The 18880-nt window shown below is 40.1% G+C and overlaps 1 protein-coding gene across 4 annotated transcripts in view; it reads left to right on the top strand.

The window, feature by feature from the left end:
- The window catches only part of LOC133363153 (poly(U)-specific endoribonuclease-A-like), a 52775-nt gene extending 35175 nt beyond the window's left edge, over positions 1–17600 (top strand). For 2 of the 4 annotated variants that reach the window (XM_061582324.1, XM_061582323.1), the window contains 5 exons: positions 1161–1272; positions 2669–2790; positions 3229–3341; positions 10183–10336; positions 11717–17600. In XM_061582324.1, coding sequence (XP_061438308.1) covers positions 1161–1272; positions 2669–2790; positions 3229–3341; positions 10183–10336; positions 11717–11980 — 765 coding nt within the window. In that variant the 3' untranslated portion in view covers positions 11981–17600. Of the gene's footprint in view, positions 1–1084; positions 1273–2668; positions 2791–3228; positions 3342–10182; positions 10337–11716 lie in introns of those variants that run through there. The other 2 variants (XR_009757598.1, XR_009757600.1) reach the window with 2 other exon arrangements.
- Positions 17601–18880: the final 1280 nt, after the last annotated feature.

The raw sequence follows: 18880 nt of genomic DNA, 5'->3' as shown, positions 1-18880 counted from the left end.
TCATATGTTTCACCAGCAGGGTGACATTGTAAGGCACAATAGCCCTATTGACAAATTTTACTCCTATATTCTTCCAATGAGTGAGCACAGCCATGCCAAGTAGCTCCATCCCCTAATGCTATATGTGTTGTCGGTATCTTGGATGTTCTTTTGTATGAAGCACTGTCTACCCATGAAGAAAGTACACAGGGGGTTGAAGCCAGTGGGTGAAACCACAAGATTCAATAGCCCTTTTGTGAAGTCTTAGCCGCTGATGTCTATGCATACAGCGTCAACTTGTGAAGGGATGACAACTTTACACATATAGCTAAACTATTAAATGCTGTGTCACTCCGGACATCTGTGCTGCAGGTATGGCTGTCAGGGCCTGGGCTACTTGACATATGGGGAACATGTAAGTAAAACCTACGAGTAGACCTATATAAGTGATATGTGGAGTTGTCTGTACTTTACATTATTTTCTATGAAGCACTGTTGACCCAGGAGGAAAGTTCATTGATAACTGGAGCCAGTGGAGGAAGCAAGCAGTGTTCAGAGCAGAGCCAAAAGTGGACAAGAATCATACCCTTCTCTTTCTTTTTGCCCTGCTCCAACCCCCGCCTCCCACCCATAGCTCAGAGATAGAGCATCTGCTTTGCATGAAGAAGGTCCCAAATTCAATCTGGTATTTGTGCCACACCAAGTTTGGGATTTGAAGAAACTATCGTATGAAACTGAAAACTAATCAGAGGAATTGAAAATGTGATTCACATCCCAAACAGGAAAGCCTCAATTTAGTAGAGGATGTAAGCACAGCACTACACTGGTGCTCTCAATTGTTCAGGAGTTACTGAGATGAAATCCATGTACTGCCCAGTGCTGCCCCCACTTAAGAGATAATCTGTGTTGTCACAAATTTTCATACCTAACAGATCTGATAATATATTAGGTAGGGGTGGGATGGGCTAGGATGTCCCTGTAAAGAGTAGAATGATCCATTCAAACTGGTGTCCTTTATGTTTTAACCCTATTCCACCCACAGGTGATTGGTGCTGTCTGATGGCCAATATGAAAAGGGCATCCTCTACGATGTTCTCTTTTTCAGCTGGCTTGCTTTCCTAGAACATCACACAGCTTCAGCCCATTCCACATCTGTGAATAACTCCCCATTTTGATTCCAGGGGAAAGCTGACTTTGTTCCTCGGGGTAGTAATGTGTCCAGGGACAGTGCATCCGAACCTTTGTTTTGCAGTGTAAATGAAGGACGTCTGAAGAACACAGAAACTTATTCAAGTATGGCCTCTTCCTTGAGATTAAATTGCATGCCATTATTCCATAAGAGGGATATATTTTATGTTGATCTTTATTAACAGAAACCCAGACACAAAGTGAAAGGGAGCTACAAAATTGCCCAGACTGCCAAACAATAATTCCCAGGATTATTTTTTGAGCGTGGGGTGGGGGTAACTGTGTCAATTAAAATGGTATAAATAAAACCAATGTAAGTTTGTTGCTTAATTGTGTCCAGAGAGTGATGAATTAGGAGAATCACTGAAATATTCAGCAAATAGAAGTGTATTTGGTTTTGGCAGGAAAATACTCATGAGATTTGCGTGTTATGAAACACATTCACTGTTTCAAATAGCTTAATGGTTTATTCCAGTCAACAGACCACTTGATCTTATTTTCCCACAAACAAACTTTTTTGAGGGAGGGGGAGGGTGGATGCTGACTTCTCACAAGAAACCAGCTGACATGCACAGTGGGAAAACACTGAAAAGATGCCAAACACCAACAACAGAAAATAAAATAAGTTGTTTCTTTTTGGTAGAATAAAGTGTACCCTTTTCTGTATTAAAGATAAATAGCAAAACCTTCACGAAATGTGAAGTATTTCTGGTACAGGAACTGCTAACTACCCAGCTAAAGATAAATATATTTTTAAATCTAGTTGAATTCAGTGGGAGGGAGTCAAATATCTCTTTGCTGTGGAGCAATTGGTTCCCAGTCTCCCTTTTATAATTTTTATTTTTGGCTTGTAAGTGGAACGACTTCTGTCCCTGGTCTGTGTAGTATGCATGGGGAATTGAGGGTCATAGGATGCAAGAAATGTACTATCAGGCACTACCTGTGAGGCTCAGAATAGGGAGAGGAGGAAATACGCTAAGTCAGCCGATCCCCATTCCTTTCACTTCAGCTGTATGTCTCCCATATTCTGTGTATTTCTGTAGAATGCTGAATCATGGGCACTGTATCTGAATTGAAATATTTGGGCATCTTGTCCACAGAATAATTCAGGACAAATAATAGTGTGCTGAGTGCGGTACAGAAGTGATGCACTATCCTTATGATAGCATTTAAAGTCTGTAACCATAACCCGAAGAACCCAACTTCTTTTCTGCTGGCAGTAGCCAGTGCAACCTACAGGAGAACTTTTTACTTTGTGCAAGTGGCATGAGACTGAGTTTCTTTGTTTTAGAAAAGCAATCCTCACCATAAGACAAAATAGGAACAATAATTTGCCAGGGACAGGTACCACACACAGGGCCTGCCCCTAGTACCCAAATTGGTACTTGAACCCAGATCTCAGTCCAACTCTGCATCTACTGATTAAGTAACAAAAACTAAATCTCTCTCTCTTTCTACATACTGTATTGAATTAATTTGAAGGTTATATTTCTTCTTATAGCCTTTAGTTCACTGCTGGACAACTATGAGACATCAACAGGTGTGGCAGAGCTGGTGACCCCACAGGAAATGGCTGAAAACAATCATTTTCTTGATGCAGTGCTAGGAACTGAAGTGATGAAAGTGAGTACAGTAGTGTTATGAACTCCTATACTTTGAGGCACCTAGAGTGTCTGGAAATTTGGATCCCCATCCACCCATCCTGTGAAACCTGAATGACCACATATATTTGAATAAACATCCAGCAGTTAAGTTCTTTTTTTTTACAATGCTGCATCTAGTTAGAACTGGTTATATCTTTTGACATGTGAAGAAGATGGAACCAGCCTCTAACTAAATTTCTCATTAGCTACAGGGACTACTGACATTAGAGATGGACTGGGTCTCATAATTGTGCCAAACAATCTATCTCTACTAAGGGGCTGGTTTTTACTGATCTCAGATCTCCATAAATGTGTGAGACTTCACTCTCAGTCTTGCCTTTCTGGAAACTCTTTAAATCTTTCTTCTGTAGGAAACTCTGCACATGCCCTAAAACCTATTTTTTTTCATCTCTTACAGCTTACTCATCAATATTTAGTTAAAAAAAACTGGGCAAAACCGGATCTTAAGGATTTCAAGTCTCAACTTTATGTTATTTGGTTTCACCTCTACTCTAGGGAAAGAGGAAAAGGGTATGGCTAATTTTTTAATAAGTTTGTATGTTCGCTTGAAATATGTAATATACAATGTGTATATCCACATATTGTATATACATTTCAACTTGGATCTGAAGAGTAAGAAAATACAGCCAATGGAAAGATATTAATCTTTGCTGAGACACAATGATTTGCTCAAAGTCACCCATGCCACTGACAATCAACTGTTGGAAGCAATAACAGAAGACTATTGCTTTCATGCAATGCTTGTGGACTTACCAGAAGCAACTGGGTGACCAGTGTGGTAACAGGATGAATTATTGGTCTGATTCAACAGGGTTCTTCATATGTTCTTTTGTGTTCATAGAGATTTGAAGCTGCATTTCTTGCATTCAAACCGAATACTTACTCTGCTGCACCACACTGCCCCCCTTGTCTTATTTTATGTCGTCTTACATTAACTTGGCCCAAGAAGACCAAATTATCCAGTTACTACTTCTGTACAAGCTAATACATTCAAATCATCTCTATTTACTAGGGGCAGGCCCTGTGTGTGGTACCTGTCCCTGGCAAATTATTGTTCCTATTTTGTCTTATGGTGAGGATTGCTTTTCTAAAACAAAGTTAGATAAATTGCTACAGTTGCAATTTCAGTCCACTCCTCACAGTTTGTAGAGAACATAAGAACATAAGAAGAGCCTGCTGGATCAGGCCAGTGGCCCATCTAGTCCAGCATCCTGTTCTCACAGTGGCCTACCAGGTGCCTGGGGGAAGCCCGCAAGCAGGACCCGAGTGCAAGAACACTCTCCCCTCCTGAGGCTTCCGGCAACTGGTTTTCAGAAGCATGCTGCCTCTGACTAGGGTGGCAGAGCACAGCCATCATGGCTAGTAGCCATTGATAGCCCTGTCCTCCATGAATTTGTCCAATCTTCTTTTAAAGCCATCCAAGCTGGTGGCCATTACTGCATCTTGTGGGAGCAAATTCCATAGTTTAACTATGCGCTGAGTAAAGAAGTACTTCCTTTTGTCTGTCCTGAATCTTCCAACATTCAGCTTCTTTGAATGTCCACGAGTTCTAGTATTATGAGAGAGGGAGAAGAACTTTTCTCTATCCACTTTCTCAATGCCATGCATAATTTTATACACTTCTATCATGTCTCCTCTGACCCGCCTTTTCTCTAAACTAAAAAGCCCCAAATGCTGCAACCTTTCCTCGTAAGGGAGTCGCTCCATCCCCTTGATCATTCTGGTTGCCCTCTTCTGAACCTTTTCCAACTCTATAATATCCATTCTGAGATGAGGCGACCAGAACTGTACACAGTATTCCAAATGCGGCCGCACCATAGATTTATACAACGGCATTATGATATCGGCTGTTTTATTTTCAATACCTTTCCTAATTATCACTAGCATGGAATTTGCCTTTTTCACAGCTGCCGCACACTGGGTCGACATTTTCATCGTGCTGTCCACCACAACCCCGAGGTCTCTCTCTTGGTCGGTCACCGCCAGTTCAGACCCCATGAGCGTATATGTGAAATTCAGATTTTTTGCTCCAATATGCATAATTTTACACTTGTTTATATTGAATTGCATTTGCCATTTTTCCGCCCATTCACTCAGTTTGGAGAGATCTTTTTGGAGCTCTTCGCAATCCCTTTTTGTTTTAACAACCCTGAACAATTTAGTGTCGTCAGCAAACTTGACCACTTCACTGCTCACTCCTAATTCTAGGTCATTAATGAACAAGTTGAAAAGTACAGGTCCCAATACCGATCCTTGAGGGACTCCACTTTCTACAGCCCTCCATTGGGAGAACTGTCCATTTATTCCTACTCTCTGCATTCTGCTTCTTAACCAATTCCTTATCCACAAGAGGACCTCTCCTCTTATTCCATGACTGCTAAGCTTCCTCAGAAGCCTTTGGTGAGGTACCTTGTCAAACGCTTTTTGAAAGTCTAAGTACACTATGTCCACTGGATCACCTCTATCTATATGCTTGTTGACACTCTCAAAGAATTCTAATAGGTTACTGAGACAGGACTTTCCCTTACAGAAGCCATGCTGGCTCTGCTTCAGCAAGGCTTGTTCTTCTATGTGCTTAGTTAATCTAGCTTTAATAATACTTTCTACCAGTTTTCCAGGGACAGAAGTTAAGCTAACTGGCCTGTAATTTCCGGGATCCCCTCTGGATCCCTTTTTGAAGATTGGCGTTACATTTGCCACTTTCCAGTCCTCAGGCACGGAGGAGGACCCAAGGGACAAGTTACATATTTTAGTTAGCAGATCAGCAATTTCACATTTGAGTTCTTTGAGAACCCTCGGGTGGATGCCATCTGGGCCCGGTGATTTGTCAGTTTTTATATTGTCCATTAAGCTTAGAACTTCCTCTCTCGTTACCACTATTTGTCTTAGTTCCTCAGAATCCCTTCCTGCAAATGTTAGTTCAGGTTCAGGGATCTGCCCTATATCTTCCACTGTGAAGACAGATGCAAAGAATTCATTTAGCTTCTCTGCAATCTCCTTATCGTTCTTTAGTACACCTTTGACTCCCTTATCATCCAAGGGTCCAATTGTCTCCCTAGATGGTCTCCTGCTTTGAATGTATTTATAGAATTTTTTGTTGTTGGTTTTTATGTTCTTAGCAATGTGCTCCTCAAATTCTTTTTTAGCATCCCTTATTGTCTTCTTGCATTTCTTTTGCCAGAGTTTGTGTTCTTTTTTATTTTCTTCATTTGGACAAGACTTCCATTTTCTGAAGGAAGACTTTTTGCCTCTAAGAGCTTCCTTGATTTTGCTCGTTAACCATGCTGGCATCTTCTTGGCCCTGGCGGTACCTTTTCTGATCTGCGGTATGCACTCCAGTTGAGCTTCTAATATAGTGTTTTTAAACAACTTCCAAGCATTTTCGAGTGATGTGACCCTCTGGACTTTGTTTTTCAGCTTTCTTTTTACCAATCCCCTCATTTTTGTGAAGTTTCCTCTTTTGAAGTCAAATGTGACCGTGTTGGATTTTTGTGGCAATTGGCCAGTTACATGTATGTTTAATTTAATAGCACTGTGGTCACTGCTCCCAATTGGTTCAACAACACTTACATCTCGCACCAGGTCCCGGTCCCCACTGAGGATTAAGTCCAGGGTTGCCGTCCCTCTGGTCGGTTCCATGACCAACTGATCTAGGGAATAGTCATTTAGAATATCTAGAAACTTTGCTTCTTTGTCATGACTAGAACACATATGCAGCCAGTCTATGTCCGGGTAGTTGAAGTCACCCATTACTACCACATTTCCTAGTTTGGATGCTTCCTCAATTTCATATCTCATCTCAAGGTCTCCCTGAGCATTTTGATCAGGGGGACGATAGATCGTTCCCAGTATTAAGTCCCTCCTGGGGCACGGTATCACCACCCACAACGATTCTGTGGAGGAGTCTGCCTCTTTTGGGGTTTCGAGCTTGCTGGATTCAATGCCTTCTTTCACGTATAGAGCGACTCCGCCACCAATACGTCCTTCCCTGTCCTTCCGATATAGTTTATATCCAGGGATAACCATATCCCACTGTTTTTCTCCATTCCACCAGGTCTCCATTATGCTCACTATATCAATGCTCTTCTCTAAGACCAAGCACTCCAGTTCTCCCATCTTGGTTCGCAGGCTCCTAGCATTAGCGTACAGGCACTTGTAAGCAGTGTCTCTCTTCAAGTGTCTTTGGCACTTGTGGTTAGGCCTGTGGTAATTTTGCTCTTCTGAATTTATATCCTGTGCCTCTGCTCTCACAATGCCTACTTCTAGGCCTACCCCTTTTAACATTTCATCATTTCTTTGGTTTTTATCCCAGGGGGGAGGTTTATTCCGAACCGGACCTTTCTCAGCTCCTGTCGGGTTTCCCCCCTCAGTCAGTTTAAAAGCTGCTCTGCTACCTTTTTAATTTTAAGTGCCAGCAGTCTGGTTCCATTCTGGTTCAAGTGGAGCCCGTTCCTTTTGTACAGGCCCGGCTTGTCCCAAAATGTTCCCCAGTGCCTAACAAATCCAAACCCTTCCACCCGACACCATCGTCTCATCCACGCATTGAGACTGCGAAGCTGGGCCTGTCTGGCTGGTCCTGCGCGTGGAACCGGTAGCATTTCAGAGAAAGCCACCTTGGAGGTCCTGGCTTTCAGCATCCTACCTAGCAACCTAAATTTTGCTTCCAGGACCTCACGGCTGCATTTCCCCATGTCGTTGGTGCCAACGTGCACCACGACCACTGACTCCTTCCCTGCACTGTCTACCAAACTATCTAAACGACGGGCGATATCCGCAACCTTCGCACCAGGCAGGCAAAACACCTTGCGGTCTACACGCCCATCACACACCCCACTGTCTATGTTCCTAATGATCGAATCACCCACAGAGAGGTTAAGTCTCTGAGTGGAGAATGGTGCATCTTGTCTCTAGGCAGTGTTTTCCCTCTCACTGACATTCATTGAAAAACCATTGGTTGAACAGCACTGCATCTAATGCATATGTACTTACTAGAGTTACCAGGTCTCCAGTTTTCAGCCAGAGTGCCCGGTTTTTGGGGGGCCCCTCTGGCTCTCCGGCTAGTACCCCTTAATCTCCAGACTCTCAGCTTCAATTAAAAAAAAATTAAGTTTCTAGGTGGTCTGGTTCCCGAGATATACACCAAAATGTCAGCCGCCCCCCGTGACTGTTTAATCTATTTAACTGATACGACGCTGAAGTTGGTTCCTAGTTCCCAGTTGCTTGTTTGCTTGAAAGTTCAAAACACTAAAAAAGAAGAGTTGACAACTACAGCAACTTCAAACCAAACGTAACATGTCTCTGAACCCCAAAATATATGTTGGGGTACCCTGTATGATATATCACTGTGATCGGGGGACTCTCCCCATCAAGAATAACAATACATTTATGCAATCAACATTATCAGGCTTCTGATATTATCATAAATACATAATGATGTCATAACATCATAAAAAATAAGTAACTGGGGGTGCCCACCCCAAAATCTGTTCTGGGACAGGACAAATCTTATACCCCAGGAAAGGGGAGGGTGTCCTCTATGAGATGCCACTGCGTCCCGCCTGGCCCAGAGCTTCTGCTGGGTGCAGGGGACGGAGGAGGGCATCTATGCAAAATCAAAATGGACAAAAACACGTAGAAGAAATTAAGTAATTGGGGGTGCCCACCCCAAAATCTGCTTTAGACCAGGACAAATCATACACCCCATGAAAGGGGAGTGTGTCCTCTATGAGATGCCACTGCATCCCACCTGGCCCAGAGCTTCTGCTGGGTGCAGGGCACGCATCTATGCAAAATCAAAATGGACAAAAACCACATAGAAAAAAATAAGTAAATGGGGGTGCCCACCCCAAACTCTGCTCTGGGACAGGACAAATCATACACCCCAGGAAAGGGTAGGGTGTCTTCTATGAGATGCCACTGCGACCCGCCTGGCCCAGAGCTTCTGCTGGGTGCAGGGGAAGGATGAGGGCATCTATGCAGACAGAAAGGATAGAGAATCTTACTCATTTCTTGGACCTCTTTCTGATGTGAAGGGTCAAAGCTGTAAAGAAGTTTGGAGCAGCCACATTAAAAGATAAGGGCAGGGCATTCCAGGCAGGGGGTTGCCAACCCTGCTTGGATATGGATGTCTTTGCAGAGGATCCCTAGTCAAGCTTTACCAACAGCACAATCCAAACTATATCTACTCAGAAGTCAGTCCTGTTGAGTTCTATGGGGGTTTAGTCCCTTAGTACATGTGTTTAGAATTGCAGCCTTCAGGGGCATCCATCTTTACTCCTGAATGCTCCCACCTAACATCTCCACAACACTAGGCTCCTTTCTTCCTACAATGACCTTCTGGTGACTGGCCTGGCCTGAAGGCACTTAAACCCTTCTTGCCGAAAGCAAGTAGGCTAGATTAAATGTTCCCTACCCAGGCTCCATCTTTTAGCTAAGATGTCTAGCTTAATTTCCAGTCAGATATTTTTTCTAATTGTACGCTCCAAGCAACTGTGATTGATGCTTAATGTATCATGCTTAATGACATCACTCGGGCCCGCCCTGTGACAACACTCGGGCCCACCCCTAAAATCTCAGGTTTTGTGATGCTTCTGACCTGGCAACCCTAGTACCTACATGTGAATGTACAAACACCAAGGCACAGTATAGAACATTGTCAGCTATTTCATACTGAAGTTGGTGTGATTAATCTTGAACTGTTGATAACATGTTATAGGATAATTATGTTTTCCCAGTGTATCTAAACCAGGGGTGAGCAGAAGGTACATTGATATCTCTGGATGATTTGCAATGGATCAGCAAGGTCCAGGTGTTCTGACTCCCAATTGGCTGACCACAGCAAAACTATAAAAGGATTTCCTTCCTAAATTAAGCTTTTGAAACAACGTCTGGTGGGAAAGTTTGAGTGGAGTTTTGTGTGAAAGGATTATGAGCTTGTTGCTAGTTCTGATCTCTAATTTCTGGGCTTAGCATATGTCAGAGGCACCCTGTTCCTTAAATCTTAGTGGAAATCAGTTTGCCTGAGTCACTATTTTGCACCTGACTTTAATGGGTGGACTGAAGAATTTAGTAAAAAAATATATTTTAAATTGGTTTGAAAAATGAATACCTGCAGAGGAGGATGAGCAAGGCAAAACACAGTCTGTGGCCATGTGTCTCATTCTTCCCTCAGTTAGCCTCTCTCTGCCCTTGCCCCCGCCTCCAATTTGTATCCAGCCTTATCAAAAGTTGTTTGGGGTTTTATTATTGTTTTTAATTTTTACAAAGAGAAAGGGATTTTTGACTTTGCACTAAATAAATGACACTATTCTCTCCACCCCCGCAAAAAAATCCCAACTGGTTTTCTTTGCAGACCTGACTCCTGTGGATTTGAACATGTGTTTGTTGGGGAAACTAAACGAGGCCATGAGATCCTGGGTCTGCACAACTGGGTGCAGTTTTACCTTCAAGAAAAACTGAAACACATTGATTACAAGGGCTATGTAGCCAGGAAAAACAAAAGCAGGGTAAGAAAATAAAATTTGTTTTAGAATGCTTTTCTTTCTTTTTGGTTAAATTGTTTTGTTGATATTGTTTGCTGCCCTGAGCTCTTTTGGGAGGAAGGGCAGGATATAAATTTAATAAATAATAATAATATTTTTTGTTTATGTCTAATATAGTCTATTCTGCAACTGCTTATGTGTACAAATCATCTATGTATATCTATCAGCAAATAAGCAACACTCATAGGACTTGATATTGGAAAAGTACTTCTAATATCTTCAGGTGTTTGATCCAGTCTACCAAGCATCCTGCCTGATTCCTCATGATCCATGCTCACATCAGATTCCTCAGTCTTTTGCATCAAGTGAAATCAGCTGATGAATATTTGAAAACATATACTTCATCAAGGAACAGATAACTTGAAAAACTTGAGAAGCTTCTTTTAACTCATATAAATTTTCCATTTTGTGAAATTCATGAAGCAAAAAATTAAAGGTTAGGATCTGAGGCTTTAGCTCTTTCACACACTGGTTAGTGAAATCCCGAGTTATGCTTGTATTATCAAGGATATATTTATGGAGATAGAGTGCAATATCAATAAATATGACTTAGGATTCTCAACAGTTATTAACTATAGGTGCTTGCAGGTAGCTTCTATTCATGTCACTCAGAAGCAAATCACACTGAGTTCAATACAACAAGGGCTTGTCTATAGAGTTCTATTTAATTTGGAATGTTTATTTATTTTGGGACATTTCCTTCATTTATTCAACTGGCAAAAAGTAAGATATGCTTAGGATTAAGCAGGAGCTTAACCTCTGAGACTAGGTATATTTGTAATTATAGTTTTAATATTTGTACTCTTAAATTTCACAACTCTACCAACAAATATTTTTGTTACGTGCTGTGAATTTTATATGATACACGTCATTTGCATGTATTTCTCCTTAATTTCTGTGATCCCCTCTCCCTCCATGGCTTCAATATTTCCATTAATTTCGTATCTCTAAGCTTTATTCTTTTGGGAAGTTACTAAACCATAGATCAGGCAAATCCTTCCCTACTCCTGGAAGGTTCTTCACTTAAGGACTTTATGTAAGGCAGGGCTGGCTAATCTGTGGCTCTCCTGATGTTGCTGGACTCCAGTTCCCACCAGCCCGAGCCAGCATACTCAATGGCCAGAAATGGCTCTCCCAGCCACCATCCCACCTCTCCTATCTCTGCCTCATTTGAGCAAATGCATTCTTCTGCCATATTCAGACTACTCAGCTGAGAAATCATGACTTAACACTTTCCACAGTGCATCAGCTGCTTACTTCACTTGCTCCGGAAGTTCTGTTGGTTTGATTCAGTCATAATTTTATATGTATGTCTATTCTAATGTGTTATATATTTGTTTTCAGCCTGATGAGGATGACCAGGTGTTAAGCCTTCAGTTCAGCTGGAAGGGACATGTAAAGCCTGTAGGGAGCATCTTTATTGGTGTCAGCCCTGAGTTTGAATTTGCCCTTTATACAATCATTTTTCTGCAATCAAATGAAAAAGTTACACGTCAGAGGGTGAGAATAGAGGAGTATGAACTGGAGATTGTTGTTTATCGCCATGGACTGTACATAGGAACAGCTTATCCAATCCTCCTCAGCAGCAACAATGAAGATTTGTTCTGAAAATCCCAAAGACAAAGCTTGAAAAGAGAGTAATTTTTTCTAATGGCCATGTCAGATTTTAGACTGAGTTTTATTTTACTGTATATTAGATTTCTTTCCTAAACATTTTTATCTGTCTATCATTTAAAAACTTTTCTTGTGTGAGGAAATTGTAGTGAAATGATACTCAAGAACTACACTTGAAGATGTGGGTGGCTAGTTCAAATCAAATCATGTTTTCTGCCCTTCTCCCATGGTGTCCTTGGCTGTTACGTTTTTTTTTTAGCTTGTAGGCCAAAGGTCTCTTGCTTGTTCTTTCCCCTCCCCCCAAAAACCAATTCATTTCCTCCTCTGTGTGTTAGTGAATTGCCTCATATAATTAATCCCACTCTTCACAAAAGTTGCTTGGTTCATATTCTTGTCTACACCTCAATGTATTCCAAGTAGGGATGGACAAGAATTTAAATACAGTTCACATTTCAAGCTGAATCTATCATTTTTGCAGTTTCTGAAACAATATGAGAACTGAAACCCAGCCATCCTTTAAAATTTGCACTTATTTGATGTTGACAAAATGCATATATTTGGGGAAAGTGCATCAAAATGAATGTATGAGTCAAAATAACATGTAAAAATGCATTCTATGATGTGAAAAGGCTTGTAAAATTGTGGACATTCGTCAAAACTGCCAACAAAAATATTAAATTCACACTGTGATCTCCTATCATGTGCAGCTAGAGGGAAATATTGGGAGAGTTCTAAGATGCACTCTCAGATCACATAGGTTGACAACAACCAGTGGGGATCTGGACAGATTCTGAGAGCCAGAACAGGGGTAGCCAATGTAGTTTTCTTCAAATGTTGGACTACTATGTCCATTATCCTTGACCATTGACCATGGTGGCTAGACTGATGGGAATTGAAGTCCAACAACGTCTGGAGGGCACTATGTTGGCTACCCCTACACTCAAACATTCCCTGGTATCCTGTGCAATGTGACATAGTTGCTTAGAAGGCAAATGGAAAGATCTGTATGCAGATGGTGAAAATTTGAAAAGCACTGCCTTAAGGCATCAATTCCTTATCCATTGCAAAACACCTAGCCAACTTATATGGACATTTTCCATTCTTGAGAAAGCTTTTTTACATTACAATACACATACATTCTCCAAAACAGAGATTACTAGAATGGTAATGTCACCTCTGTGCTCACCCTCCCACAGTGCCCAGTTCCAACTGAATAGACCTAGAATCAAACTTGGAGGCTTGAGGTCCAATTAAGGAAAGCCATATTAGTACCTGGATTCAAACTTTGGTATTTCATATACTTTCTGACTATGTCTGAATTTTAATTAGAGCAGGTTTATAAATTACCACCTTCCTGGTTCCTTGGGGTCAAGAATAAATTTCCTCCAAATGACTGGCTTATCTGCAGTGAAAATCTGGCCCTTTAAAAAGAAAATATAGCCATGTAATATGCTAAGTTTAGCTTTGAAGCAAAACAATTCCCATGTTTATGCAAGCATCCTTACCCTTGCTGCTGTTTGTTTGGAGAAAAAGCCACTAGAACATACTCCAGATTCAGATATTGGGATGCCATGGCAGTTTTTTAAAATGAAAGCTTATGGAAGCTTTAAGTTTCATGTTGAATGTCCCATTATTCTGTGAAATAATTAAGTGAGAAATAGCATGTTTTCTGGAGAAAAACCAAATGATAATCTCGTAGCAGATTAAAAAGGAGCCGTATGATTAAAGTACTTGGAGCAAAAATAAATCCAAAATTAGTGTTGTGACCTTTTTCCAAAATAAGGGAATTGTCAGTTTACAAACTGATATCAACACAATAATGGGGGGGGGGAGGTGGCCTGCATGCTACACTGCTTAAAGCAAGACTTTGGGTGAGGGAGATAGGGAGACTTTTAGCTTACTGGCTAAAATGAATTAAATATAAATACTCAATTCCCATAATAAAAAACTAAAAAAAATTGATGACATTAACAGAAACTATACATTATAACATGGTTTTATATGTTCTTATTGTGAATTATATGCTACAGCGCAAGGTTCATAATCTTTCTTTGGTTAATTATTTTAATTTCTTTGATTAATTATATTAACCAACCCTGCAAGAAGAAATGAATTGTTATTGGTGGCACCAATTACAGATAATGAATTAAGATTAGCAATTGAGTCAATGAGTACTGGTCCTGATGGCTTTCCTGCTGAATGGGTGTCAAAACATTCGGGGACTAATTAGCAATGCTATTACATAGGGTTGCCAGGTCAGAGACATCTCAAACCCTGAGATTTCAGGGGCATGCCCGAGTGATGTCACAGGGGTGGGCCCGAGTGATGTCACAGGGGTGGGAGTGATGTCATTAAGCATGATACATTAAGCATCAACAACAGTTGTTGGAGCATACAATTCAAACTAAACATTTATCTGGTTGGAAATTAAGATAGAAATCTTTGCTAAAAGATGGAGACTAGGTAGGGAACATTTAATCTAGCCTACTTGCTTCTGGGAAGAAGGGTTTAAGTGCCCTCAGGCCAGCCCAGTCACCAGAAGGCCATTGTTGGAAGAAAGGAGCCTAGTGTTGTGGAGATGGTAGAAGGGAGCACTCAGCAGTAAAGATGGATGCACCAGAAGGCTGCAATTCTAAACATACTTACTAAAGGACTAAGCCCCATAGAACTCAACTGGACTTACTTCTGAGTAGATAGGGTTAGGATTATTTTATTTATTATTATTATTTGATTTATATCCCACTCTTCCTCCCGGCAGGAGCCCAGGGTGGATTGTGTTGTTGGTAAAGCTTGACTAGGGATCCTCTGCAAAGATATCCATACCCAAGTAGGACTGGCAAAAGCATTCCTGGAATGCCCTGCTTCTATCTTTTAACATGGTTGCTCCAAATTTCTTTACAGATTTGACCCTTCACTTCAGAAAGAGGTTTGAGAAATGAGTAAGAGTAAGAAGATTCTTTACCCATTTTTGTGTACCCTGTGGGCTGCTATAAACTCACTTTGACAGCCAACCCAATTTCAGTGAGTAATAATTGACAGAGAGAAAACATACATGGTTTGCTCTACCTTCACAGGCACTGCCTGGAGGTCAACAAATCTCAACCATGACCTTCACTTATTGGCTACAAACATGAAAAGGCAGGGTTAAAGCAGCCTGCTATGAGCTGATTTAACAGAAGTTGTGGGATGGTGGCGGCTGATGTTTTGGTGTATATCTCGTGAACCAGACCACCTAGAAACTTGTTTTTAAAAAATGAAAGCTGAGGGTCTGGAGATTAAGTTGACTCACTCCAAGAGGACCCCTAAAATCCAGAGTCTCCGGGCAAAAACTGGACACCTGGCAACCTACTATTACAATAAAGTACTTCAGAAAGAGATACTGCCAGCCCTGAATGAATGCAGCAACCATTTCAGTTATCTTAAAATGAAACCAGGACTCCTTAGAAACAACAGGCTATGCCATTATTTTTCTGATTAATATTAACACAAAACATTATATTCAAGGCCCCACTTAAAACACTCTAAGTACTGTTACCTCAACTCCACAACAGATCAGGTGCATTTGTTAAACAGTACAAGGCAGAATGTGACTGTACATAACTGCACAGTTGAAAAACATCCTCATCCATTAGGAGTGCAGTCACTAGATACTAAAAAGGCTATTGATAGGGGGTGCAAGACCTTTTGAGGTTGCATGGACCAGCTCTGCCTCACCCACTGTCCATTCATTTGGCCAGGATGTGCAGGGTTTTACATACATACTAATGAATGTGCTTAGACTAGGACTCCTCCATACAAGGGCCTAAATAGTTGATTGAATCAGTTTGTTAAGGAGTAGGAATATCAACAAAACATTCAATACTCTGGCTTCTGAAAGCTGCCAAAATGTATTTTGCACTGGACTACAACTCCCATCATCCCTGACATTAGTGTTGCTAACTGGGACTGATGGGAGTTGGACTCTTAACATGGACAATTTGTGATCTTTTTCCTTGGTGAAAAACTCAGAATTAATAATACTCAGAATAAATGTTCAGAGGGCCAGAGGTAATAATAGATTCTTCAATAGCACATGTAATGATATAGCTGATGCAAACAGAATTTTGGGCAGTTGACTGAGGGTGACCTTTTCTGGACAAGTGTCAACAGAAAAAAAAAAAGACCCAAAGTAACTTCAAGGATGGGAAAAACTCCATTATTTCCAACAATGTCTTGCCTGAAGGAGGAGGAAATGGAGGTAGAAGAGGGATCACTTGGACAGCCTGATAGACACGTATTCCTGTTTTTTAAAAAGAGACATTTTAAATACCTAACTAGGAAATAAAGAAGAGAGGGTGTTAGACTACGGATATAAATTATGGACAATCTAGAATACACCATGCCCCAAACGCCTCAAAATTCTGAAAATGATAGCAAGGAACTCTTGAAGAGGCTCCTGCCACAGTAAGGAAATCGGGACAAGGCCAAACAAAAGGGAGGGGGGTAAGAGAGAACACAGGATGATGCTTCAGGTGGAGATCCACTTCCCACATCCTGCAGTGTAAAAGTCACTGGGGCACATTAATAAGGCACAGCTCTTCCACATCATGCATCTTTTTCCTGCCCATGTATGTGTAATTCTCTAGCTATGCTCATATAGATATATTTAAAAGCCAGCTCCTGGGGTTGACCAATTTGAACTGTAAACATTTAAGCAGTAGCCATAGAATCTTCTAGTGCTCGGCCATAGCTCAGTGGCAGAATCCATGATTTATATGCCGGAAATCTCATATTCACCATGACGTAGGGATGGAAAGATCTGTCAATTTCAGTTCTCTCAGTTTCTCATTTTTCCAGTCTTAAATTCAGTTCTCCACATGTCTACAGCAATTTGCAACTTTCTTTTTTAAAAAAAATCCTCATGAAAATTCTCTGACATTTTAGTGTGAATTTCTCCCCACACACACATTTTTGTAGGCAGTTTACACATTTTTGCAAGTGGTTTCTTGTCATATAATGTATTTTTGTATGTTATTTCCACTCACATATTGTTATTAATAATAATAATAAATTTATATCCTGTTCTTCCTTCCAGTAGGAGCCCAGGGCGCCAAACAAAAACACTAAAAACACTCTAAAACATTTTTTAAAAAAGACTTTAAAATATATTAAAACATCTTTAAAAGCATATTAAAAACATCTTTAAAAAACCCTTAAAAATATCTTAAAAAGCAGTTCCATATTTCTTTCCCTTTTGTTTATCCATAAAACCCAATAAAAAAAATTCTGGCTTTGACTGAATATTTATCTTTAAAAAAATTTGCATCCTCCTACCTATCTGTGCCCAAAATAATTTTGCCTGTTTACACGACCACCACATATGATAAAAGATCCTTCTTGTTGTTTACATTTCCAACATACATTAGAAACATTACTATACATTTTTGACAACTTTTCTGGAGTCATGTACCAATGATACATCATTTTATAAAAATTTTCTTTAAGATTATAGCATAATGTAAATTTCAAACCTTTTTTCCACATATTTTCCCATTGATCCATTTGTATATTATAACCAAATTTTTTTGCCCACTTTACCATACACTCTTTTACTTGTTCTTCTTCCATGTCCATTTTCAATAAAAATTTATACATTTTTGCAATTATACATTCATCATTTGTACACAAACCTATTTCAAAATCAGATTTATTTATTTCAAACCCATACATTTTCTTATCCATTTTGTATCTTTCTAACAATTGTAAATAGGCAAACCATTGAGAACTATATCCTTCCTTTATTAGTTGTTCTCTCTCTTTCATTATATATTCTCCATGCACATTTTCTAATAGTTCTTGGTAAGTTAACCATTTCTCTTTTCCAGCCATTTCTCTTCTATAAAATGCTTCTTGACTTGAAACACATAGTGGTATTTTTGAAAAAAACCTTGTTTTATATTTATTCCATATTTTCAACAAAGGACGTCTTATAAAATGATTATTAAAATCCACATTAACTTTTACTTTATCATACCATAGATATCCATGCCATCCCCACTTCAGGTTGTGACCCTCCAAATCCAATAATCTTTTGTTCCTCAATACAATCCATTCCTTTATATGGAAATATGGAAGAATAATATTATATATGATTACGGCAGCAAGATTATTATATGCACAAAAGTGGAAAATGGAATCAATACCAACAATGGAAGAATGGCTATTGAAATTAATGGACTTAGTTGAGATGGACAAATTGACATGCCTTCTCAGAGAAAAAATGACAGATACATTTCTTAAGGAATGGAAGCCTCTTTTGGACTTTTTGTTGAAAGAAAAAAATGAAATGATAATGGGATTTGACGATCAATTAAGATAGACTATGGAAAAAAGTGAATTTCGTATGTTTTAGGGGACAGGTTTGATATATATTATATACTTATAGCTGATCTGTAACAAATCGGAAGTCAAGTTTTTCTTTTTATTTTTGTTGTTTGATTTTGTTGTGTTTGTTTTATGAAAATTTGAATAATAAAAATTATTACAAAAAAAAAGCAGTTCCAACAGATGCAGACTACGAGTAGATTTCTAATTAAATGGCTTGTTGAAAGAAGGTTTTCAGTAGGTGCCAAAAAGATAACAGAGATGGTGCCTGTTTAAAGGGAATTCCAAAGGGTAGGTGCCACAACGCTAAAGGTCCGCTTCCTATGGTGTATGAAATGGACCTCCTGAATAAGATGGTATCTGTAGGAGGCCCTCACCTGCAGAGTGCAGTGATCGACTGGTTATATAAGGGGTAAGATGATCTTTCAGGTATCCTGGTTCCAAGCTGTACAGGGCTTTGAACACCAAAACCAGAACCTTGAGCTTGGACCGGTTGTTAATTGTAGTTTTATGCACACTTTCCCCTAACAT

The sequence above is a fragment of the Rhineura floridana genome, chromosome 8, assembly GCF_030035675.1.
Source record: "Rhineura floridana isolate rRhiFlo1 chromosome 8, rRhiFlo1.hap2, whole genome shotgun sequence".
Taxonomy (NCBI): Eukaryota; Metazoa; Chordata; class Lepidosauria; order Squamata; family Rhineuridae; genus Rhineura; species Rhineura floridana.
The sequence above is the reverse complement of the archived record's forward strand: the minus strand, read 5'-3'. Positions and strand labels throughout refer to the sequence as shown.